Consider the following 26,746-nt stretch of genomic DNA (forward strand, 5'->3'; position numbering starts at 1 on the left):
TTCTTTACAAAAATGTTTATTGGCTTTCAAAACCACTTAAAAAAATCTCACCTGGGAGTACTTTCAATTGAAAAAAAAAGGAAAGCAGCTGAGCGGCGTCTGCAATATGAACAAGCTACTGCACGTGAAGCTGCACACCGGACACAAGCACGGCACAGGCCGCCGACCCGCCACACACACACGGACACAGGGGAGAAACCCATGGGCCAGACAGAACCAGACCCGGGCAGGACAGAACCCGACCCGAGCAGGACAGCAGAAAAGAGAGGCCTCCGGCCCGTCTGAGACCGACACCAGGGGGCGCTAGAAAAACATGGACACAGAGAGAGAGAGAGAGAGAGAGAGGGAGAGAGAGAGAGAGAGAGACCTACGAGCCCACCTGAGACTGAGCAGGTAGAGTACTAGGACCCAGGAGACTGTGGCCTTCTCCTTCATATATATATACTCACATTTTACATACGGAGGGGAGGCCAGAGCCTTATTAAAATGCCCCCCAAAACAAAAATATAAAATATGTACAGCTTTCTTCACGAAGGCATTCACTATCAAAATGAATGTAAAAACAAAGATAACATTCAGAAACTAAACACAGAGAACAACATTAACTTGGTAAACATATGATGCAAGTAAGTTTTACTCAAAGTAGCAACACCTTTCGTTTTGTGTGTTCGAGAGGTCCAGTCCTCCTCTCAGCCAAGGAGGCAGGCCCAGATTAATGCGAGTCGATATTTTCAATGCACATGCGCACATACAATCGTTTCCTAACACGGTGAAGCAGGTCCTCGATCGGCTGTCCACCTCAGGCTCGTTGTCTCGCTGAAATGGTTCATATTCTCGTGGATGAGAACGAGTAAGCTGCATCTCACTGAGATTAGGTGTGTGGACGCACCAGACAATTGGGCATTGTCGTTTTCGAGCACATTTCTCATGGTTATCGCTTCGGAAATTCCTCATAAAAAATATTTTTGCAGGCTTTAGTCGACAGATTTGTCCTTAAAGATGTGGCAAAGCCATGACTTATAAAAAAATTTAGTGCAATAAGTCGAGCCTCAGAGAGCTGGCGGACACAGGACCCATAGACATCTCCAGGGTGTGCAGTGAAAGGTCCTCGCATGTCAGAACTAAGCTACATTACACACACACACACACACACACACACACACACACACACACACACACACACACACACACACACACACACACACACACACACACACAAACACACCAGTTTGCTTTTTTTTTCTTAATAATCCATGCTACTGCTCCTCTCTCTGGAAACACGTCACGTCTGCTGCTGCAGAGACCAGAACACTCTCAGAAAAAGCAAAAGACATCAGCAAGCTAGAGACCAGACAGACAGCAATACTGCACGACACAGAAGCCAGGAAGATTACATACAGCATATTGGCTGCCCACACACCCAATACCATCAAGTCATTTTTTTTTTCCATATATATATATATAGTTATATATGTATATATTTTAAGGGCAATCAGACCTATCTAGAAATCATTACTGGAATACAGTGTCTTTAAATTATGGATTTTATGACAATGCTCTTTGTACACATGGGAACTTGATATCCAGCTTCATGACTACACAAGCTAAAAGTCTTAACAAGTGCAACCCCTATAACTCCACATTATAAGCCCCCCACCCCCCAACATGCTCTCAGCCCATAGCTGACTGCTGTAGGACTGCTGAGTCAGCATTTACCCTTTACACTTTAGGACTGCTGAGTCAGCATTTACCCTTTATACTGTAGGACTGCTGAGTCGGCATTTTCACTCTGTACAGACACACCAGTGGCTTCATCCTGCCCCTCAGTGGAGAAGACATATCTGCTGTCTGATCATCGCTCTTATCTCAGCGGAGAAGTCGATCTGCTCATGTCTGCTTTCTTGATCGCCCGTCTCACCCCCAGAGTTAGTCCATTCTGGACCGGTTTGCTCCGGTGAACTCAGACCTCTCAGCCGGTTCTGCCGCAGCTGGTCTTTGGTTTGATGTAAGGCTGCCGCTCTGAACACATCACCTGGAACTGCCCCGGACCTGTCTGGACCCAACACCAACCCAACACCAACCCAGTAGCCTCTAACCAGACAACCAATGATGCCGTCATCACCATACCATTGATATTTCAGCTCTTACTTCAGACGATTCAAAATTAACAGCTGATAATTCAGCTCTTCAGACAATTCAGAATTCACAATTGATAATTCAGCTGTTACTGCAGATGATTCAGAATTCATCTCTGATATTTCATCTCTTACTTCAGACGATTCAGAATTCACAACTGATAATTCAGCTATTACTTCAGACGATTCAGAATTCATCACTGATATTTCAGATCTTCAGAGGATTCAGAATTCACAACCGATATTTCAAGACGATTCAGAATTCACAACTCATAATTCAGGTCTTACTGCAGACGATTCAGAATTCATCTCTGATATTTCAGATCTAATTTCAGACGGTTCAGAATTCATCTCCGCATCTCTGATATTTCAGATCACACTTTAAAAAGATCCGAATCCCTCATCATACAGCTGACATTTTCGCTCTCAAATCATAAAGGCCAGAGTCCATCAACATAGCATCTGACATTTCACATCACAGTTCAGATCCCAAAGCTGCGTCAGACAAGATGTCTCAGTAGAATAGGCTTCTAATAGTTCACAGGTCAACACAGCTAGACCAGGAGGACCTGTTCGGGGGCATGCACACTGACAGTGGATCTCAACATGGAACTGGAATGGACACACCAGACCCACAGGTCCCTTTAAATGGACACACCAGACCAACACATCCCTTTAAATGGACACACCAGACCAACACGTCCCATTAAATGGACACACGACCAACAGGTCCCTTTAAATGGACACACTAGACCAGCACATACCTTTAAATGGACACACCAGACCAACACGTCCCTTTAAATGGACACACGAGTCACAAAGGTCCCTTTAAATGGACACACCAAACCAACACATCCCTTTAAATGGACACACCAGACCAACACGTCCCTTTAAATGGACACACCAGACCCACAGGTCCGTTTAAGTTGACACACCAGACTAACACGTCCCTTTAAATGGACACACCAGACCAACACATCCCTTTAAATGGACACACCAGACCAACATGTCTCTTTAAAAACAGCAGGAGGGTCAGCGGGCTTCTGCCCGGACAGCTCACCAGTGGCCTGCAGGGCCTTGGACGGCTCACCAGTGGCAAACATGGCCTCAGACTTCAGGTAAGGCAACCCAACCAGCACCACTTACTTAGAGAAGAGTTTCACATTATTTCACTAAACAGAACTGAAAGCAAAAAACAAAACAAAAAAAAACATTTTTCTTCATTATTTATAGTCAACAGTCTAACTGTTATTATTATGGCCATTCCAAAAGGTATCTATTTATTGTCAATGTTCATGGGACTGTGACCTATTAAGGTGATGACATATCATCATATCAGCACCTAGTAGCACCTGTTGAGTTCCAGGTCACGCCTGTGGCCCAGAAGCGGACCTCACCTGCGGTCTCCACACCTCCCTACAAAGGCAGCACACCCTTGTGCACTTGCTCTTATTTTTAAGGGTTCTAAAGGCATTTTTTTTGTCAGTGACGTCTTTCTTTATAATAGACAGTAGTTCAGCCAATAATCTATAGCTTGAGAAGGACGAGTGTATTGCATCTTCCAGTCCACAGTGAGCTCTGGAAGTCCCCCCTGAGGCTGGCAGCAAGGGGGTGCTGCAGCTCACAGGGGCCAAGTGCAGACTGCGCTTATCGAAAGGATTCTGAGCAGTGGCCTTCACCTAAAAGTTACATCTAAAAAAGATCACATATGTCATCTGTTCTGAACAGTTTAGAACAGTTGGTGTTCAGTGATAAAGAGAGATGGAGAAACAGAGACAGAGAAAGAGAGAGAGAGAGAGAGAGAGAGAGAGAGGGAGATGGGGACATACTGACAGACGGGACAGATTCAAGCCAATGCCACAGACGGAAACTAGCCTGTGACAGAGGCCTTCTCAGGCCCCACTGGCACTTTGCACTGGACACAAGCAGGAGTCCAGATTTTTGCTGTAGTGAGACACGTTTAAAAATACAAAAACAGATACTTCACAGACGCTAACAAACAAACAAACAGAACTTATAAATAACACTTAAAGTAAAAAAAACCGCCGGCGTTTAGCCGAGCATCTCCACGGTGGGCTGGTCCTTGTTCTCGAGCCAATCGAAGCCGGCCGAGCTGACCGAGTCGCTGCAGATCTGCTGGAAGAGCGGGTCATTCTTCAGCTCCTCCAACGTGGCCTCCTCATACGAGTCCTGCTGCTGGCCCGGGTCGAACAGCAGGTTGGCGTCCAGCGTGTTCAGGTCGCTGATGCTGCTGGACAGGTCAGAGGGCAGCCGCAGGTCTCCCGAGAAGTCAGACGCGACGGCGTTGAGTTCCGACGCAACCTGGCCCACCAGCTGTGAGCTTGGGTGGAGGCCATCCTCCCCCAGCAGGTCCTTCACTGTGCTGCTAAAGTCCAGCTGCTCGTCCTCCTGCGCCTCCCGCTGCGCCTCCTCTTGTAGCATGGGTTGCTGCCTCACCTCCTCTTCCCCCAGGAGCACGCCCTCCCCCTGCAGCTGCAAGGCCGACTCCTGCAGCAACGACTGCTCCTGCAGCTGCAAGGCCGACTCCTGCAGCAACGACTGCTCCTGCAGCTGCAAAGCCGACTCCTGCAGTAAAGTTTGCTCCTGCAGCTGCAAAGCCGACTCCTGCAGCAATGACTGGTCCTGCAGTAAGCTCTGTTCCTGTAGCTGCAGCTGTTGTTCTTGTATCTGCAGCTGTTGTTCCTGCAGTAAGGTCTGATCTTGTAGCTGTTCCTGCAGTAAGGTCTGATCTTGTAGCTGTTCATGCAGTAAAGTCTGATCTTGTAGCTGTTCCTGCAGTAAGGTCTGATCTTGTAGCTGTTCCTGTAGTAAGGTCTGTTCTTGTAGCTGTAACTGCTGTTCCTGCAGTAAGGTCTGATCTTGTAGCTGTTCCTGCAGTAAGGTCTGACCTTGTAGCTGCAGCTGTTGGTCCTGCAGTAAGGTCTGTTCTTGTAGCTGCAGCTGTTGTTGCTCCTGCATCGGCTCGGAGGAGCCTGCTTGTGCTTGGCCGTCTGCAGCAGCTGTGGCGGCAGAGAAGGCGGTCTGCTCAGTGCGGCCGCTAATGAGGTACACGGGCTTCTGGAAATCGTAGGCCACAGGGCTGGGCTGTGTTGCCGTGGTGATGGGGGCAGCACCGGCGGAGAAGGCGGTGCTGGTCTCCAGCATCTGCGTGAGGTTGAGGCGAGCCGTGTAGTTTGACGGCAGGTTGTTGACGCCGAGGCCTCGGACCGCGTCGTCCACGTCCACCTCCATCTTGCTCAGGAGCACGTTGGTGATCTTGGTGGCGCTGCCCGACTGGCCAGCCACACAAATGGGCAGCATCTCTGACGCCATCATGACGTTGAGCGGCACCGACTGGCTGCGCTGCGCCATGCTGCTGGCGCTCACCAGAGATTGGCTGCCAGACAGGATGCTGAGCACCTCGGAGGTCAGCGGTGAGTTGAAGGGCGACGCCAAGGTCCTAGGGGGAGCGCCGGGGTTCCCACTGAGGTTCCGCTGGCGTACCGCGGGGCTCACGCTGCGGCAGCGGAACGTAGCGCTACCCCCGGCACTTCCCCCGGGCTTGCCGTCCAGCGGGGCGGGCACAGCAAAGCTCTCCTGCTTGGCCTGACCGGCGGCAGTGCCTTGCGGTTGGGGGATTGGTGACACGGTCACTGCCACCGGCTGGCGTGTCTGCGCCTGGAAGGCCTGCCCGGAGATGGCAAAGGCGTGCGGCTTGCGGAAGTGGTCGTCCACCAGGTCCTGGTAGCTGGGCAGGATGGAGGTGGAGGGGGAGGTGGCGCCAGCCGTGGTGTTGCCGTAGCGACTGGTGATCCAGTCCAGCTTGGCCTTGTCAGGATGTGTCGCCATGGGCCGCTGCATGGGCTTGACCGGGCTGCTGGACACCACACTACCGTCGTGGTACGCCGTCATGCTAGAGTTGATGGGCGTGAAGGCGAAGGGGTTCCGGCACTCCACTGGGCTGGGCGGGACGCTGCTGCAGGTGGACAGCGGTGTGCTGATGGGGGTGTGGCGACCCCCGCCCATCAGACCGTCCACTGGCGTGATAGGGGCCAGGCGCGAGCAGGGGCTTTCCCGTGTCAGGCTGTGGGTGCCCGGGAGCATCTCGGAGGTGGGGGTGGGTGTGGGCGTAGGTGTTGGGGTTGGGGTGGGCGTGGGGGTGTGTGCAGGGGTGGTGCTGCTGTGGGCGGAGTGGTAGAAGGCGGAGGAGGAGGTCTGGTGCGCGCCGGCAGAGGTCACCCCCTGCAGACCGAGCTCCACACAGCTCAGGTAGGACGCCCCCTGCAGGCCGCTGCTCAGCTTCATCTGCTCCTCCATCTGCACCAGCTCCTCCACGATGCTGTCCTGCGTCATGTCGTCATCCGCAAACGGGAAGTAGTCCATGCCGCCCGCAGAGCCCCCGCCGAAGTCCACCAGGCCCAGCTGACTGTCCGTCTCGGCCGCATGCCCTGTCTGGGCCAATAGGGGGAGCTGAGAGGTCAGCAGCTTCTGCTCCACCCCCAGCCCTGCCGGACCATCCCACAGGCTGCGCTTGGCGTCCGGCTCCAGCGATGGCCCTTGGGTCGGGGGTTGTGTTGCCGCGGCGCTGGCCAGGAGGGGTGGCTCGGACACAGCGCCGGTGGACTGGACGGAGTCTGTGACAGGGGCGTCCTGTGATTGGCTGACGGGGGCGGGTGTGGGCGTGTCGGAGAGAGCGAGGATCTGCATGGGCATGGTGGCGCTGGCGGAGTTGGTGCTGTTCTTCAGCGTGACCCTGCAGGGGGCGCTCTCGGGCCGCGCCGGCGTGCCTGGCCTCTGTGCCTTCTTCCCCGCACCGCCTCTGGAATTGTCCGAGACATCCAAGGGCTGCTGGGAGATGAAGACGCGCTTGACCGGGATGACGTGCGTCTCCAGGACAGACGACGACCGCTTGCGTGGGCTCCTGGCGGGGACGGAGATAGGGGCCGAGACAGAGGAGGAGGTAACCACGCCGGAGCACTGATTGGCCACAGACAGGTAGAGCGTGCCCTCTGACCCCTCCCTGATGCTGCTGTGTCCGCTGGCGACAGAGGAGATGGGGGGGGTGGCGGCGGAGTCGCTCTTGGCCCTTGTGACGCGTTCGGACCCCGAGGGCTCGCTGGCGGCGCGGTGCTTGGTGGCTCTCTCGCTCTTCAGGCCCGCCGTGGCGTCCGGCGCCGTCACACTCGTCTTCTCCTCGCCGCCGCCGTCTGCCCCGCTGACCCGCGCCTCCCCGGAGGACGAGCCGGACGCGCCTCCCCTCGCCACTGCCCCCTGGAGTGCCTGGGAGGCCATCGGGCCGTTCTGAGCCGCCTGGGCAGCGCTCTGCTCGTCCTGCATGGCGGCACTGCTGCTGGTCACCCCGGCGGAGGCGGGTCTCAGGGGCGTGGGCGTGGCGGCACCGCTGGTGTTGGGGGCCAGGGAGATGGTGGTCATCTTGACCACGTTGAGGGAGCTGACGTGCGGCGAAGGCATGACCGTCTTGATGGGGCTGTTGGTGATGAGCAGCGTGGGTGGCGAGCGCAGCGTGATGGCGCTGGTCGCCGAAGGCTTGGGCAGGATCTGGGCGTAGCGGTGGCGAGCCTGCCGGTCGCCCAGAGGGCTCACCGGAACGTTCTGTGGCGTCTTGGGGCACTGCTTCACCTGCTGCGTCACCACCTGGAAATTGACCGGCATCATCTTGCCTTCGGCTGTGCCCACCGGACTGGGTGATGTCATCGGCTGACGATTCCTCTGGACCTGTGCAGGAGGGGAAAGGTGATTACAATACAAACATTGCAACGGTCTGACTTTTCTCTGAATTAAGGTGTGGGGAGAGGGAGGTTTAGGGCTAATATCAGTCAGTAGTTAGTCACTTTAAAGAAGATTAAATAATAATTCACATTTATATATATATATATATATATATATATATATAGAGAGAGAGAGAGATAGATAGATAGATAGATAGATAGATAGATAGATAGATACTTTATTGATTTTTTAAATTCATATTTAATTAAATTAAATTAAATTAAAATCAAGATTAATTTAAAGGTGCCCTGCCACACAAAACTGTTTTTACTTGTATTTTTTTAAACATGTTAGGTCCATATGTTTGTGCTATGTCGTGAATGTGAAATTGAACAGCTAACTCCTCTGTCAGCTCTAGCCACTGAAAAGAAATAAGCGGAGAAATCAGGCCAATTGCAAAAGCTCTTCAGATTGACGTGGAATTGATGAGCTCATTACTATTCATGAGCTCGCCCAGTTGAGACCATGCCCACAAAATTCGTTCAGCTCTGTGACCGTTTTCGCAGGCCTATGCAAGGATGGCTGAATGTCAACGGACTTGTGCGCTATGCACAAATAGAACTTCAACAATGCATTTTGCCCAAAAACCCAGACTTGAGGATCAAATGGCTTCAGTTTATTTTTTGGAACAATGCCACAGGCTTTGCAAAAAGGTTGCTGTTGAAGCCTGGAGCAGGCTACCATCGCAGTCTACGACCATGCCTGTAAGTAAAACGTAACTGTCAACTCAAGGAAGTGCTATGTTATACAGGTTTAATGAACTCGCTAGCCTAGCAGGTTTTATTTATGCACATTTGGACAATGCTAGCACTCGCTAGCCGAGATAAGTTCATGCCATGAAGCTAAAATTAGTTGATAATGGCTGTTATGTTATGGATGAAACCTACTAGCTGTTAGCCAATCAGAGTCAAGCAGCTTAGCTCGTTGAATATTAATGAGAACTGGCGCAAATCGAGCTGAGTCTTCATGCAGGCTTTCAATACCACACTAGAATGGCTTGAAACAAGGTAACCAAGGCATATTTTCCACAAAAAATGTTAGAGTCCATATTAACCCCTATTCAGAAAAGCATTCAATTGTTTAGTGTGCCCAATTGGGCGGTGTGTTTTGTGTGTATGCGTTCGATATAAAGTTCATTTAGCCTCACGGCTACATCATTGAGTCCAGTTCCAATCCATGGAGAGCTTGCAAAAGTGAATAATCTCCTTCAGTCCATTCTTAAATTGTTCACATCCATTTCCACACATAACATAAAGCATTCATCAGAAACAAGGCAACATTATCATATCAGTTGGTTATAAGTAGCTTAGCACTTATATTTTATTAACAGTCCTTATTATAACCTCTGTACGCTTTCAAAATGTACAATACTTCGATTTGTCTGTAGGGACGTTGCCAGTGGTTTGAAAACAGTGATTTATTTTGATGTAGCTCAATGCCTGCTGCTACAAGCCATTTCGTTGCTAATACAAACAACGGTCTCAAAACTCCTCAGATTAATGCAATTTTGCTCCCAAATGAAAGTCCAAACTCGTTATCATCCAGAAATAGACCCTGGATTGTGTTTGCACCAAACCATTCCTTTATTGTTTGTTCTTATTCTACCATATTGCGGTAGTGTTAATTTTGTCACCTATTTTTAATTTAGTCTTAGTCTTAGTCTTGTGACGAAATGTCCTTTTTAGTCTTTGTCATATTTAGTCATTCAAATATAATTTTTGTTAGTCAAGTTTTAGTCAACTAAAAGTCTCGTCATTTTAGTCTTGTTTTAGTCAAAAGAAAACTAAAGCTATCTTAGTCTTTTTTTATAACAAATTATTTAATTCAGTCAGTATGTTTACATGCACAGGTAAGTCGAGCTACAGTTATAGCTCGGCTGGGATTTGACCATAGACAATAAAAGATTTGACTGGACCACTGTCATGATCTTAAGTAGACCAGTGTTTCACAAAGTGTGGTCGGGCACTGGTGGTCCATAAGCTATCCCAAGTGGTCCACGAGCAGACGTGGTAAAATATAATATAGATGAGTTGTTTGCAATATTGAACCAACTTGTATGTAAATTCAATTTTCGTATGGACATTCTGGGGGATGTCAATTTGTATATGTATGAGAGAAGCTTCAACTTCTGGGTATGTAGCATTGTGGCATAAAGCCTAGGTTGTTAGCTTGCTAACTCTGGCAGAAATCTCTGGTGTTCTTGTTCCATGTAGTTTCGTACAGGGTTGCAGCAGAGAATGTCTAGTTGCAGCAACAGCATTAGACTAGCCTAGAGGGAAAGCTGCTGCATGAACCATGAACTCATTCGAATAAAAAGCGTGAAAAGCGTAACAGCTATTCTGGCTTCTCATTTTTTAGGCCGAAAATGAAGAGAGATTTTATCTTAGTTTTTATTTCATGCAAAACATTTTAGTCTCGTCTTTTTTCGGTCAACAATAATGCATCTTAAGATAGTCTTAGTCAGTGTTTCAGGACATTAGTGCAGTCTTGTCATCGTCTCGTCTTAGTCATGGAAAAAAAGGTTGTTGACGAACATTTTTTCTCTAGTCTCGTCTGACGAAATTAACACTATATTGTGGACAGTGGGAAATATTGTAGAGTTGTGTACACACACACATACACACACACACACACACACACACACACACAGCTTACTGTAATGGGGCTGGGCACAGCTGCCACGACGATGCCTATGGTGGGTTGCGGAGAGAGCAGCGCGGGGCTGCTAGGGGTGAGGCTGGCGCTAGCGCCGGGCCCGGGTGTGCCCGTTTCGGCTCTCCTGACCTGGCCGTCACCGGGCGCAGGCGACTGCAGCCGCTGTTCCTGCTGTTTCTTCTGGATCTTGCGCTGCAGCTGCTGCTTGGCGTCCACCGAGGGCGACGGTGACGGCAGCGTCTTCACCTGCGGCTGAAACGGGTTGGCATCGCCCGTGGGCACGAACGCCGAGGCCGGGGTGGGCGTCTTCACGCCTGGCACACACACAATGGACAGGATACCAGGCATTAGCACAACGTCAACAACACAACAGTAAAACACTGTTACATTAGCACATCATCAACAACACAAGAGTAAAACACTGTTACATTAGCACAACATCAACAACACAACAGTAAAACACTGTTACATTAGCACAACATCAACAACACAACAGTAAAACACTGTTATACACAATACAACTGTTTAGATTAGATTAGATTCAACTTCATTGTCATTGTGCAGAGTACAAGTACAAATCACAAATCAGGTCACTGAATGTGACCTGTGCATGTGTGCGCAAAGCATGCATGCTGTGTGTGTCTGTACAAGGCATGTGTATGTGTGTGTGTGTGTGTGTGTGTGTGTGTGTGTGTGTGTGTGTGTGTGTGTGTGTGTGTATGCGTGTCTCACCTGTCGGGGTCCCAGTCATGACAGTGAGTGCAGCCATGGACTTGGTTCCAATGTAGTGGCTGTTGAGCAGGAAGCGGGCCAGCTCCTCCACGTTGTCGAACTGGCGACTCAGAACCTTCTGGGCCCACTCACACACCAGGCCGCACGCCGCCGTACGCATCTCCTCCTCCGCGCTCGGAGACTGGCCGGCAGGCTCCAGCAACTCACACTGCGCACACACACACATACATACACATACATATACACACACACACACACACACACACACATACACGCACACACACACGGACACAGAAGCACACACACATTAGTTAACACACACACAAACATATTACTGCGAAATACAAAGCTTGATACACACACACACACACACACACACACACACACACACACACACACACACACACACACACACACACCAGGGATTACACGTATCAACATATGCACAGATGTCACGCCCCTTTGGTCCCCCCTTTAGCCCTGCAGTGTCAGTGCAACAGCCTTTGGGTGTTTGGCTGGAGGATGGACAGAATCAGCTTCATTGTCCACACCTGAGAGGGTGTGGAAAAAAGGCCATGAATTTGCCTTCAGAGGAGGATTGCATTTTTTGCGTAACATTATTGAGGGCTTGTCCGGGATATTTAGAACTTTTTATTGTGGAGACTGGACCAGACTTTTGGGGTGAGGGTTTTTCCCATTGTTGTTTTGGTGAGTATGGTTGTTTAAGTGTTTTTTGTTAAACTCAACTTTTTGCACTTCCTGGACAGATTAGTCTGCATGGAGGCTACCCCGGGCAGGGGGCACGCTTCAGATTGCTGCAGTAGATTGCAGTAACTAGTTGTGGTAATGGGACCACTGTGTATGTGACTGTGTTGTGGTGACAACAGTTCACCTCTTGGTTGGGATTACTAGCTGCTGCTTTTGGTTGATGTGTAGTAACTTTGCTTATACCATGGTCTAGGTTGAAAAGGGTGTTGTTTAAAAAGTGAAATACACCTATACCCAGAGATGGCAAAAGTACTCACTTCCCTTACTCAAGTAGAAGTAGAAATAATTGTGTTAAAAAATACTCTGGTAAAAGTAGAAGTACTGATTTAACTTCTTTACTCAAGTAAAAGTAACAAAGTACAGATTTGGAAATGTACTTAAAGTATAAAAGTAAAAGTAGTCTTGTGAATGACACCCATTTTTTATGCAACGGTACCTGGACCACACAATGTTACTAGAGTGCAAGAGTGCCAGTCTATGACTATAACTATGAATTCTGTGATCACGGTAAGGTGTACTGCACCATGCGGTATTAGATTTTTAGAAAAGGTATTCAGAACATGTTTGATGATGGTGGAGGTTATTGTCCAATGTTTATACCAATACAAGTGGCATTAAGTGGTTCATAGGGTGTTGATGAGTGCACATATTGTTATTGTGGATAATACAGTGTGACTTTTAAATATAAACAGTTGTAATTGGTGAATAAACTCTTCTGAGAGGTGGATAAACTCTAATAAGAGGTGGATAAACTATTTCTGAAATTTCAGTGGTGGGTAAACTGCGTTTAGCCTCCACTATATCCCTGTTCAAGACCTAATGCTGCATCTACTTATTGCTAAGGATATACAGTAGGCTACACTGCAGCTAGAAGTTAAGCGGCAAAAGGCGAGGAGAGGAGGAGGGCATTTTTGACATCCTACTACGTGCTAATGTTAACGTTACTGCCATCAAGCTGCAATGATTTGCTCCGAAGGAATGCCTCCTAAATCTGTCAAGTCATCTTTGGTGCGTCAAGTGCAACGTATATTCCCATCCACTATTGATGACGCAAACAGTAATAACGGTAAATCCACTGAAATTATTTGAAACTAAAGTAACAAGCCAAAAATGTAAAAATGTTAAAAAAAAAAAAAAAATTGTATAATGTAAGGAGTAGAAAGTACCGATATTCGTGTTAAAAATGTAAGGAGTAAAATTAAAAAGTCGCCTAAAAAATAAATAGTAAAGTAAAGTAAAAATATCTGAAAAATCTACTTAAGTACAGTAACGAAGTATTTCTACTTTGTTACTTCCCATCTCTGCCTATACCTAAGTAGATCTGGTAAAAAAAAGTTTAATCGCCATTCCATATCAATTATTATGAATGGTAACTATAACAACGATAGTAGGACGACGGTTGAGCCTGGAGGCAGGCTTCGCAACAATGGAATCAACTGTAAACAGCTGAAAAAACTAACGATTTTAGCTCTAAAACTCATTTAGTATTAATAATTGATTTCATATTTATTTATTTCGTAAGTGACCATGGGATAATGCCCTTCGATGCGTCCATTATCAGAAATAAATGGACTTTGCGGACTCCGCTTCGCGTCGGACGGTTCATGCCTCCGCGTCGTCCATTTATTTCTGATAATGGACACCTCGTCGGGCATTATCCCTTACATAATTAATCTTTTCGGTCTGTGGTTGTTACCGCAACTACAGACTCACCTGGACTCATCAACACACACACACACACAAGTGAAAGCCCACCCCCTGCACACCTACCCCGTCTCCAGACTTGTGCAGGTCCAGGTTGGGCAGGGACGGCATGTGCACAAACGCCTTCTTCCTCAGGCCACTGTAGCAGTATGTGAGCAAGAGTTAAGGACGCGCTGGACACACCAGTACAGATCCCAACACACACACAAAAACACACACAGTTAAGGACGCGTTGGACACAGCAGTACAGATACCCCCCCCCCCTCACTAAAGAAGAGGAAGACCAGTCCAACATCATGACTCCTCCAGCAGCAGAGTCCAGAGTCCCTCAGTCCACCGTAACCCACCAGAACCCTCGGTCCACCCTAACCCACCAGAACCCTCGGTCCACCCTAACCCACCATAACCCTCGGTCCACCCTAACCCACTAGAACCCTCGGTCCACCCTAACCCACCAGAACCCTAACCCACTACAATCCTTGGTCCACCAGAACCCTAACCCACCCTAACACACTACAACCCTCAGTCCACCCTAACCCACCAGACCCCTAGGTCCACCCTAACCCACAAGAACCCTCGACCCACACTAACCCACTAGAACCCTCGGTCCACCCTAGCCCACTAGAACCCTCGGTCCACCCTATCCCACTAGAATCTTAGGTCCACACTACCCCACCAGAAGAGGAGAGGCAATGACAGGCTTCTGAGGAAACCCGTTGATAAAGGATATTTGGATTTCCCCCGCATGCCGAGTCGACGTGCCTTCATGTTGGGAAAAACGTTCTTCATGATCTTCCCAAAATCTGCCGCACTCAAGGGGTGGTAGCCCAGATTGTCACAATAGCTCCTGAGGTGGGAGGAGGAACAGGTCACACAGAGACATCAACATCACACTCACACACACGTAATCACACACACACACCAATACGCCACCATTCTAACCACGCCCACCCACACACAATCACACACACACACCAACACGCCCACACACTAACATACACACACACACACTGACACACACACACACACACGCACATACACACTGACACACAACACACACACACACACACACGCCCACAAACTCACACACATATACACACACACACACGCACACACACACACACATACACACTCACACACATGCACACACGCACACACACACACACATAAACACACGCACACATACACACATGACTGACACACACACACACCAGTGATGGAAATTAATGGTAGATTTAATTCCAAATCTACCAGCCACTGAACTTTTTTACCAGCCACTAGAGAGTCATGATTATAGTAGGCTACCCAAAATGATCACGGTTATCGGCATTATTGCGATACGACTAAAATGTGCTGAATTTGCCTAAACCTACCAGCTGTCCTCCAAGCACAGTAGCAACAAAACTGAAGGTCAACAGAACCACATTTATATGCCAGTGTCTTGTCATAAAACTGGTGTGGCTCCTTTAAGACTCCGTTTGTGTGAGTTCTGGAGCATCCTATAATCCAACTCTCCAACTTGATCTAACTATACTGTACATCATCTGATTTAAATATTTACAGGTGTCAAGGCTATAGCATTTATTTTCTATTTGGCCTGTTATGAAATCATGCACTGAACAATTTAAGCACAGCTCAGCTTTAAGAAACATATGCATGCTTAGCATTTTGTGAAACTACATTGAAAAACTCTGGTTTTAATATTTACAGTTATCTAGGCGATATTGTTAAAATTTATTTTTTATTTGGCCTTATCATGTATTACAAAAGCCCAAAGTTGGAGACCTTGTAGACATTTGCTTCAATTTCAAAACCGGATCACTCTGGAACAGCTAATTATAAGGGAATGCTTTACACCTTTGTGTTTGGTAAGTTCTGATGTTTATTTTGATATCCGGTTTGTAATTTTTTTGAATGAAAAGTTTGTGAGATATTCCATCACGACGAATGGGTGTGGAGATGTCCGTCTGTCTGCCTCATACTGTAGGTCTGAACAGCAGCGTGTCATATAGTTTTCCATGAAGGTGTCACGGGCCGAATTAAAATAGCTACAACGTTACGGGCCACTTCAAAAGAGAACTATTCGCATGAGAATATTAGTCTGTGAAGATACAACGCAGATCCACAGATCTCACTAGATTTATGTTTATGCAGTCATCCTCAAATAAGCTAGCAGTGGCACATGAGAGCATAGCGACAGTTTCCTAATGGTAGTGGCAACAAGTGTAGCACTGCACCAGCACCAGGCTATGCTGCGGGCGGCGGCTTGCTGGTAGTTGTTGTAGAACTTCAAATCAGCGTGATTTACCCTTATAGGCTGGTAACGTTACATGATTCCTACAGACACTTTCTTATTTTTAACCGTCAATAAGTATGAAAATTATACCGGATCTGACAATTTATGGTATTCTAGCTCTATTTACCTGCCACAGTGGTTGGTAAGTTGACCAAATACATCCGCCAGCGCACAAAACTACCCGCATTTGGCAGGGGGGCGGGTGGCTAATTTCCATCCCTTACACACACACACACACACACAAAATCACACACACACACACGCACTCCCACACATAAAAACATACACACGCCCACACACTGACACAAACACACACACACACTCACACACATAAAAACATACACACGCCCACACACTGACACAAACACACACACACACACACTCGCACGCACTCACACACATAAAAACATACACACGCCCACACACTGACACAAACACACACACACACTCGGACGCACTCACACACATAAAAACATACACACGCCCACACACTGACACAAACAAACGTGCATGCAGTGGACTGACTTGTACTCATCGTAGACCTCCTGTTTGGGCAGCGACGTCTCGGGGTGTTCCTCCAGGTGGTTCCTGATCCAGTTGAAGGCGTACATCTGCTGCGTGCGACTCGATGACATGGAGTTCTGGTCACTACAGGGGGTGAAACACACTTCCTGTTTACAGGTTCTGCCCACGCAGCATGGCTGAATGGTTGATGTGTGTGTGTGTGTGTGTGTGTCTGTGTGTGTGCGTGTGTGCGTGTGTGCGTTTGTGTGAACGTGTGTGTGTGTGTGTGTGTGTGTGTGTGCGTGCGTGTGTGTGGCCTGTGTATGAGAGCTGTATAATGAGGAGGATGAGTACCATGCTGCCGGACTGCCAGACCCCCTCTGAGTGTCACTCCTACGTGATGTGACGTGACGTAGGGTTGGGTGGGGGGTTGAGGTGATGGTAGATATGGGGAAACAAATAACACAATAACTCATGAAGCTGGACCACACACACACACACACACACACACACACACACACACACACACACACACACACATCTGACTTCATTAACATCAGTGCATCACTAGAGGACTGCAGTCTAGACTGAGGTCTAGGCAAACACACTCAACACAAGAACAGCAGGTCACCATCATTAATCATTAACATTGTTTAACAAAACCAATCCTCTTCATGAAGCAGTTCATTGACATTTTAAAAAAAAAATCCTTATTACAAATGTTTTACATCAAAACAACTTTCCCTGAGGAAACAAGAAATAAGATGTGTGTGTGTGACCGCTAGACGTGAACAGGGAGGACATGAGGCTGATCGGTGGCGTCTGGCGGGAGGTAGCTAGGCATGAGGAGGAAACATTCCAACATGGCTGCTGGAGTGGACGCTCGCGCCCGCACTCGCTCACATACCTTTTCTCCGTGCCACTGCTGGGGCCGGAAGGCAACTTAAGGTAGAGGTAGAGTTTCTCAATGTCTGTAAACTTCTCAACATCTTGCTGTGAACACAAACATATCAGAGCAGGATTCGTTCATTAACTTTCATTACTTTATTATTTATTCATTATTAATTATTCAACACAGGACAAAAGCCCAAAGGTGAGCCTGGTTTATAATAAGGCCTGAATCCTCCAGACTCTTACACATAAGAAAGCACAGGGTTGAGCTAGACACACTGAAACTGCGCGCGCACACACACACACACACACACACACACACACACACACACACACACACACACACACACACACACACACACACACACACACACACACACACACACACACACTCTACTCCAGAGAAGAAGGCAGTGCATCGACCCGTCTCTCTCAGCTAGGAGATGAAACAGCATTAAAACTGCAGACAAGACTAGGAGTGCGTGAGGCAAACATACAAGACCCACACACACCCACCTACTTACTATCAAATCCACATCACACACACACACCCACCTACTTACAATCCACATCACACACACACATACAAGACCCACACACACCCAGTTACTTACAATCAAATCCACATCACACACACACACACATACAAGACCCACACACACCCAGTTACTTACAATCAAATCCACATCACACACACACACACATACAAGACCCACACACACCCACTTACTTACTATCAAATCCACATCACACACACACACACATACAAGACCCACACACACCCACTTACTTACTATCAAATCCACATCACACACACACACACACACATACAAGACACACACATCCCACTTACTTACTATCAAATCCACATCACACACACACACATACAAGGCACACACATCCCACTTACGCACTATCAAATCCACATCACACACACACACATACGTTGTACACACATCCCACTTACATACTATCAAATCCACATCACACACACACTCATATGGGGCACACACATCCCACTGACGTACTATCGACACCACACACACACAATTTACATTTATTCATTTAGCAGACACTGTGACTTACATATGTCAACTATATTACAAGGGATTACATTGTCCCCAGAGCAACTTGGGGTTAAGTGCCTTGCTCAAGGGCACAACGGTGGAAGCTGGGAATTGATCCCACAACTTTCAGGCTGCTGCACACTAGCCCAGCTACTTAGCCACCAGTGTTGCGCGGGTTTGGTCACAAGCGGCCCGCGGTCGCCCGATATTTTAATCAACCTGACTAAAATATGCAACTCGGACCGCGAATATTAATTAGGACACAATTATACCCGCGATCCGACACGCTTATTTACAAAATGTATGCTTTTGGTTATAGCCTGCATGCAGTGTGACAGTAGGCCATTTCTGTAAAACAAACTAATTTATTTGCGAAACTTTATGCAGAACTAGTAGGCATGCAGGACATAATGTTTGCGCAGGAGAGAGAAAGAGAATAAGAGCGTAAGCACGCACGCAACCACCAAGGATTAGAACACTAGGATAAGATTTGAAGGCCATGGACATACATCTTTCTTTTGAAAACAGAAATGGCGAGGCAAGGTAGGCAAGAGAGATACATTGCTGGTCAAAACGTTAGCGTAAGAACTGGTTTATAATGCTGAATGAAGCACAAAGCTTTACTAAAGCACATCCACTGTTTAAAGTCACAAACACAACGAACTAAGGTAACTTTTATGCATGTGCGAACCTATACATACCGGTAGATATGGCTGTGTAGTCTGTGCCATAACTTTTATTCCTGCAGGCTGCCCGTTTTGGCTGTCATACTTTTAAATGGCTTCACAAGAAGTAGGCCTACATAGACCATAACTTGTAGGCCTACTACTGTCATCTTCTTTAAGAACTTTTCCCAATATTTCCCATAGCATCGCTTTTCCTGAAGGGGTGTCTTTATTATTTTAACGCGTCTTCAGCATCTTTAGGCCTACTGTTGACTTTACTGTATTGATGCTAGCCTTCTCGTGATATTTTAAGTAGGCCTATTTGTAGAAAATATATATTTAATTAATTTTAACTGACCCGCCCGCAAATGACCCAAATATCATTAAAATATTTTGTTTATGACTCATAACCGCGGGTGACCGCGGTCATCTGCGGGCGACCGCTTAATTTCGGGCAGACCGCGCAACACTGTTAACCACTACACTACCAAAGGATGAGCACATCACAACTCTTCTTTAACATCAAGCCTTTATCACATACATTTCCTTCATTTATGGGCCCATAACAGGTTTAGGTTACCATCCCAGAACATTTCTCACACGGGGAAGCTGGGACTGCAGTACCAGTAGTGTGTGTGCCAGAGAGAGAAAGAGACCCTGTGTGAATGACGGAGTCTGTCACTGTGTGTGCACATGTGTGTGAGAAAGAGAGAGAGAAACAGCATGTGTCAATGAGAATATCACTGTGTGAATGTGTTTGTGTCTGTGTGCGTGCATGTGTGAGTGTGTGAGTGAGGGTGTGTGTGCATGTGTGAGAAAGTGAGTGTGTGTGCAGTCCTATCCAGCTTGCTACATTTCACTAGCCCAGCTGTGTGTAGTGGTTGCCATGTCCACGCTGGCTGTAAGCATGCAACACACACACACACACACACACACACACACACACACACACACACACACACACACACCATTGGCTTCCAAGAATGGATCCAGCTCACCTCTTCCTGTTCTCTTTCCCTCTTTGTTGCTAGGGGAAACGGCTGCTCATGAATGGGGTGAGCCTTGCCAACCAATGAGCAGTAAATAAGAACCTGAGAGCCACTTACTAATCCCCCTTACCATACACACTGCGCGCTCTCCTCGCGTGTGAGAGAGACTGAGAGAGACTGAGAGAGACAGAGTGACACAGAGTGACACAGAGACACAGAGACACAGAGACACAGACACACACAGGCACACACAGATAGACACACACAGACATAGGGCACACAAACACATATACCAACACACACACACACACACGGGGAACACAAGCACACATACGGGGCACACAAACACACACGTGTACGCACGCACACACGCCACACAAACACGCACACACACACTCTGAGCTCATGTGAGGTCAGAGAATACGATGATGATGCTCTTACACACTAGGATGTGAGACCAGCCCATAACTGAATCATACTTGTTTTATTATTGCATTATTATTATTACTATTATTAGCAACACTCCCAGACCTACTCAAGCCATCTCCTCACTGCAAAAAATAAAATCTAACCAAGTGTTATTAGTCTTATATTAAGATCAAATAAATCTATTTGGTATTTTTGGACTTACCTAGTGCTCTCTCGAAAGATCATTTTGACTTAATTGAAGAAGACTTTGACTTATTTTAAGGAGTCTTATCAAGACAAATTTATTAAACACAGTGGCAGCCAAATTTTCTTTTTTTTGGGGACAAATTTGTTTAATGCACTGGCAGACAAATTTGCTTGTTTTTATGATGAAACATCTTAAAATAAGTCACACTCTTCTTAAATTAAGTCAAATGATGTTATGAGAAAACGCTAGGTAAGTCTCTTTATACTGAAAACAATACCAACTATATGTTTTGATCTTGATATAAGATTAATAACACTTGGTTAGATTTTATTAGATAAGCAGTTTTTGCAGTGCAGATCTAACGTGTCATCTAAAACATCTGTCACTGTCACCTTAAGGCACCTTCATGTTTAGGTCAGCGTTCCATCTCAACAACCACCACCTTGATCAGAGGACAGCCATCTTTCCCCAGTGACCGCTAGGTCAAAGGTCATGAATCATGATTAGTGAGCAGCAGCCAGACTCAAATGAGCTGAATCTGATGTGGCTAATCAGGAGAGGGTGTGGTTAATCAGGAGAGGGTGTAGCTAAACCGAAATGTGTCAAGCGTGGGTGTGGTTAATATGGGGGTTAATTGAGAGTGGGTGTGGTTAGTATAAAACAGGCACTAACACAAAGTGGGTGTGGTTCGGGAAGTAGAGTGGGTGTGGTCAATGTTTAGTGTGTTTGGTTAATATTGAGTGTTAATCTGGAGAGGGTGTAGCTAATCCGAAATGCTTTTGGTTAATCGTGAGTGTGTGCAGTTAATATGGAGTGGATGTGAATCTGCAGTGGATAATAAGGATTAAATGAAGTTAATCTAGAATTTGTGTGGTTAACTGTGATTATGTGTTGTTAATAGTGTGTGTGTTTGTGTGTGGTTAATTGTATGTGGTTAATCAGGAGTGTGTTTAATCTTAAGTGTGAAACTGCAGCATGTGTGGTTAATCAGGAGTGTATGTGTTAAATCTTAAAACGTATGTGAATCTGTGTGTAGCTAATCAGGAGTGTGTATGAATCTGTATGTGGTTGATCAGGAGTGTGTGTGTGAATCTGTGTGTAGTTAATCAGGAATGTGTGTGAATCTGTGTGTAGTTAATCAGGAGTGTGTATGAATCGTTTGCGTGTGTGGTTAATCAGGAGTGTATGTCAATTTGGAATGTGTGTGAATCTGGAGTGTGTGTGGTTACTGGTGTGAAACGAAAACAATGAAACAAGCAAAACCACAATATTCAGATTCTTGAGTTAGAAGTTGTTTATGCAGAAAGTGTATTAGATTAAAGATAAATAACTAAAAGAAAAGCTGTATGTTTCACAAACAAACCAAAAAAAAAACACAATTAATATATAAATATAAAAGAGTAAGTTTTGAGCTTAGACACATTTGGCACATTCAGTGCTGCAGGGTCACCCTGCATAGGATGCAGTGGTGCATCCTGGGTAGGAGGGGTAGGATGCAGTGGTGCACCCTGGGTAGGAGGCACTGGCACCAACTTCAGGTCAACATTGGGGGGGGGATTAGGGTTGTGCCGATGGACGATATCAAAGCAACCATCGTGATGCGAAACCCCACATGCCAGTCACTAATTCCTGCTGTAACAGGCTAAAACATAAAAAAACCTTTCCCTGAAAATGAAATTGAGCCTACTTTAAAGGCTGTCAACCAAACAGTTATCACGTATTAGTCTACCGTCTTGTAAAATAAAAGACTTTAGTCCATCCTATTATTCAAATAATTCCTGACTGTGACGTGAATGTGTAGCCTAATTGTCTTTTTGTAGCCTACATGTCTCGCAGGCCTATAGCCTACACTGGACGTAATAGGTAGCCTAATGTTTTAGCAGAAAATATAGATTTATTATTGTTAGGCTACGACTAGGACATTCTAGCGCTCAAATATTTTTGCAAGGCTACAGCGAAAGCCAAATCGCCCTTCTCCTCTGTGTTAAAATAAACCATTTCTTTCGTTAATTATAGGATCATAAGGTAGCCTATTCGTCTTTCACTGTAAGGCTTGTATTTCATGCATTTAGCAAAAGTCCCAGACAGCACGGGAGTGGTAATCGGGATTCGTTATTTGTAAAAGTGTTTTTACTTCGCCCTCCTATATATAGCCTGGACTGCGCGATAGCAGCCCTTTACTTTCACTTCCCGCCGCCCTCATAGTCAGCATAGACGGTAGCCTGATAACATGGGATGCTGCATAGTACTAAGATTTTAAATGAGTGACCACGATAGTAGTCTTAAGTAGCTTTTTTGCTGGGCTGGCAATGTGTAATATTCCGCTGGTTGGTGCACACGCAAGTGTTCAGATTGATTGTCTATCCGTCTTTCACAACAATTTTCTTGGAGCAGATCTTCCACACAACTTCGGTAGCCTGGTCAGTATGTCTCTCTTAGCTGTCCACTTTCATCAGGCCGTATAGCCTACATAATATATTTTTTATTTTTTTATGTAGAACATTATAAAAGTATTTCTGTACAGACATACCTAGGCTATAGGCTAATTAATTAGTGTTTACCACACTACCCTACCGATATCATCGTCCATCACAATGTTTTACTGTACACATCGTCAAATGCCAATTTAGGCGACATCGCCCAACCCTAGGGGCGGATCACAATATAAGAAAATTGTTTTATGCCGATATATTCTGCACAGCCAGTCAGGGACGTTGGAAGTATTTTCTGAGAGGGGGTGCAGATCTTATAAGCAGGGGTCCGGATCGTTCCTATCCAACCCTGGGAAATATTTGAAATTCTAGGGTGCTTTTCCCAAAAGCATAGTTGCTATAACTACAATGCATCTTCCATGGTACCGTCACTGCCAAATCTGAGATAACAGTATTTGAGTCACACATTACAGATACGTTAACAATACAGAAATACGGTGTTGGTCGTATTTCGGTGACATTTTAGTAAGAGCTAACAAATGTGCTTTTATTTTTTACATTTCCAAAAATTAAAAATGTGTAACAAAAAGAAGCTTAAGTGTTTGTGCATGCATCACTCAAATCTAGAGATTTACATTTGGCAGTGGCACTACCAAGGTAGTTGCTAGCATAGCTATGCTTTTGGGAAACGGGCCCCAGGCTGTTAAATCAGAGACTTTCTAATGAGGAGACACAGCACTCAAAAAATCCTCCATAGAAATGCATGGGGTTAGTTTGTAACACCAATATGGCAGTTGTCTACGCATATCACACCCCTTCCGCGGCAAAACGTCAACATGTGATTACTTTGAGTCAATCATGTGCTGTGTTGTGAATACATTGAGCCAATAATGTGGTGTGTTGTGAAGACATTGTGCCAATCATGTGTTGTGATCTCGCCGCTGGAGCAAGATTGGTGTCTTGAAGCCTTCTGACAAAATAGATGCCCGACAAATGCCCAAAAAGCGTTGCAATATGGCCGCCAAATGGAGGGACTTGCCTAAAAGAACTTTGGTTAAACACACCATTTTTTAACGCAATTTGGGAGGGACAGAAATACCTTAACAGAGCAAAAAGGGCTCGTCTTCTGTCTAGCTCAGCTAGGTGATGTGAACACTGGCTACCTGCATATTCACTGCTTGACACTACCCTGCATGAAGACATAATTCACGTTAATAATGGAGATGTTAGCAAAACTTTAACTTTTTGGTTAACGGAGATGTAGATTAGAACTGCATGATTTGGGGAAAATATTGAATTACGAATTTTCTGACAGATATTGCGATTGCAACTGTGATTTGCAATATGATTTTTTTGAATATCAATTTATTGACTCAGTTCAATATTCCAAATGTCTATTTAAGTTGTGCCACCCCGATTGGTGAGCACGCCCAGTGCACAGGAAGCACAGTACCCCTGACGAACTATGAAGCTCACCAATTAGAATTTCTGTGCCCCTCATGCACTACGCACACCCACCAACCAGAAGTGCCATAGTCAATGAGGATGAAATTAATATAAAAGTCAGAAATGTGACAAAATTAACTGTGCACGATTATTTGTAGTTGAGAAACACTGTAGATCATAGACAGAGGAAGAATATCCTCTGAGGACACAACGCAGGCATGATTTTTGTTGTCACAGCCGGCGTTGTATTCGGGATTTGCCCCCCGAACTTTAGCATAAAACCCAATGCCCCCCTAGAGATGGCGCCACTGGTAGGAGGCGTAGGATGCAGTGGTGCACCCTGGGTAGGAGTGGTAGAATGCAGTTGTGCCTCCTGGGTAAGATGCAGTGGTGCACAGTGGGTAGGAGGGGTAGGATGCAGTAGGCTGTATAAATAACATGTCCCCTTTCTACCTATTTGTAGCTCACAACCAAAACAAACACTTTGTATGCTGTCCATGACCTCATAGACTCACACCTGTGACCATTTACCATCATGCTGCAAACAAAAAACATGCATTAGCTAAATTACTCACCAATATGTTGTCAACTTTTGATTGTACAGATTTGCTGAAAAAAAAAAAAAACATCATGAGCTGCATACAGCGAGCTACATCATGAGACTGCATGCAGCTAAACACATGAGCAGTTGAAAGGCTAAAGGCGCTTGTGTGCATAGAGGTGGTTGACATTAGAACTATCGTTTCTCATTTGAGGACTCACATAACCTCCAACTGAGCAATCTTTAACTGCGGGTCGTGAATTTTATGCAAAGGAGCAATACAGTTACGGTGGGCGAAAATTCACATCAACGGGTTATAATAAGACCACAGATAATTATTTAATAAGAGCACGGATAATAAGACCACTTGTGCATGTCCAGAATAATGTAAAACAATATCTCCGACAGACAAGCGATTGTTGGAGAACAAATGCATTTAACGTCCTGCAACATCGCTTAACGTTACCATTGGCTTCTGTCAGGTGCTGGTTGCAGGCCAGCATCATAAAACGCGACTCCGCTAGCGTCAAGCTATAACGTAAAGCCACTCAACCTGGGCTTTAAATTACAGTATTCTGGCAACCAGCAGAGCTGGCAAGTCGTGTCACACCCGCAAACATACAGATTATTTAGGCACATTAATAACTGAACGTTGTCATCAGTGGTCGGTGACTAAAATACCCTCGCTCGCTTCAGCATAGTGTTACCTCTTCACGAAGCTAGCCAATGTTAAACTGTATCACAACACAAATAAGGATGGCTAGCAAGCTAGCTTTAACCTTTTTAACGCCAGGTTGTCCAAGTTCAGCAGCTCGATGGCTAGCGAGCTATTATTTTCTTATCAAATACATAGATGAGCTGTCTTCCGAGACATACAGTCTTGCTTATATTTATATTCTGCAACATACAGATGTGTGCAACGTTAACGACGGAAATTACCCAATTGCAGAACAGCTAACATTAGCTTGATCTGTCAACATGTTTTCAATGAGCATCTAGCTAACCTTAGCTACGCCAGCTATCCTATCCTTTTAACAAACTGCAGGCATTGCACCCTGACGTTCGCTTAAGACTACCTTACCAAATAGAATTCTTTATCTTGTTATACTGCAGAGCACTGGCTTCGGGCCCCTGTAGTCCTGGTACTATCGTTGGAAGAGAGCCCAATCCCGTGTTAGGATTCTGCTGCTGACCAGGTTGTTGTTGATCATCAGCCATCACGGTGATAGTCTTGAGGGGAGGAGGGGGTAGAGCTTTAACATGTAGGCCTCATCAGAGACCTTGCGAGATCACTTCTCCGGGTGTGCATAACGCTGGACCTACTATCTGCAAAAGCATTACGGTAGCACGTCCTTAGATCAACCAGCGAAATCCACGGTGCATTATGACCAGAGTCTATATTAGTAAATGCATTTCAGCATGCGGACGGGGTCGGAATCAGAAAAAAATAAAAATTCCACTGCAGCAAACAGCACGCGAGCAGCCGCCTCGGACGGTGCTGCTGCGGCCAGGCAG

General features: G+C 46.2%; 1 protein-coding gene across 1 annotated transcript; it reads right to left on the reverse strand.

Annotated features, from left to right (window-relative positions):
• On the reverse strand, window positions 1-26,746 carry LOC125303240 (DNA-binding protein RFX7). Its single transcript, XM_048256861.1, has 10 exons — window positions 26,313-26,746; window positions 25,266-25,299; window positions 17,492-17,577; window positions 16,939-16,977; window positions 16,606-16,728; window positions 14,515-14,631; window positions 13,851-13,935; window positions 11,313-11,520; window positions 10,581-10,894; window positions 1-7,871 (listed from the first exon to the last, which is right to left on the reverse strand). The coding sequence occupies exons 1-10, from the start codon at window positions 26,447-26,449 to the stop codon at window positions 4,188-4,190; spliced, it is 4,827 nt and encodes a 1,608-aa protein (XP_048112818.1). The 5' UTR covers window positions 26,450-26,746; the 3' UTR covers window positions 1-4,187.

Source organism: Alosa alosa, chromosome 11 (genome assembly GCF_017589495.1).
Source record: "Alosa alosa isolate M-15738 ecotype Scorff River chromosome 11, AALO_Geno_1.1, whole genome shotgun sequence".
Lineage (NCBI taxonomy): Eukaryota > Metazoa > Chordata > Actinopteri > Clupeiformes > Clupeidae > Alosa > Alosa alosa.

Coding starts and splice junctions, on each gene's coding strand:
- LOC125303240 (XM_048256861.1), bottom strand. CDS start 26,449: ATGGCTGATGATCAACAACAACCTGGTCAGCAGCAGAATCCTAACACG. Junction 16,729..16,938: donor TCTGGCAGTCCGGCAGCATG/GTACTCATCCTC, acceptor CACCCCCTGTAG/TGACCAGAACTCCATGTCAT. Junction 14,632..16,605: donor GAGGTCTACGATGAGTACAA/GTCAGTCCACTG, acceptor CTCCCACCTCAG/GAGCTATTGTGACAATCTGG.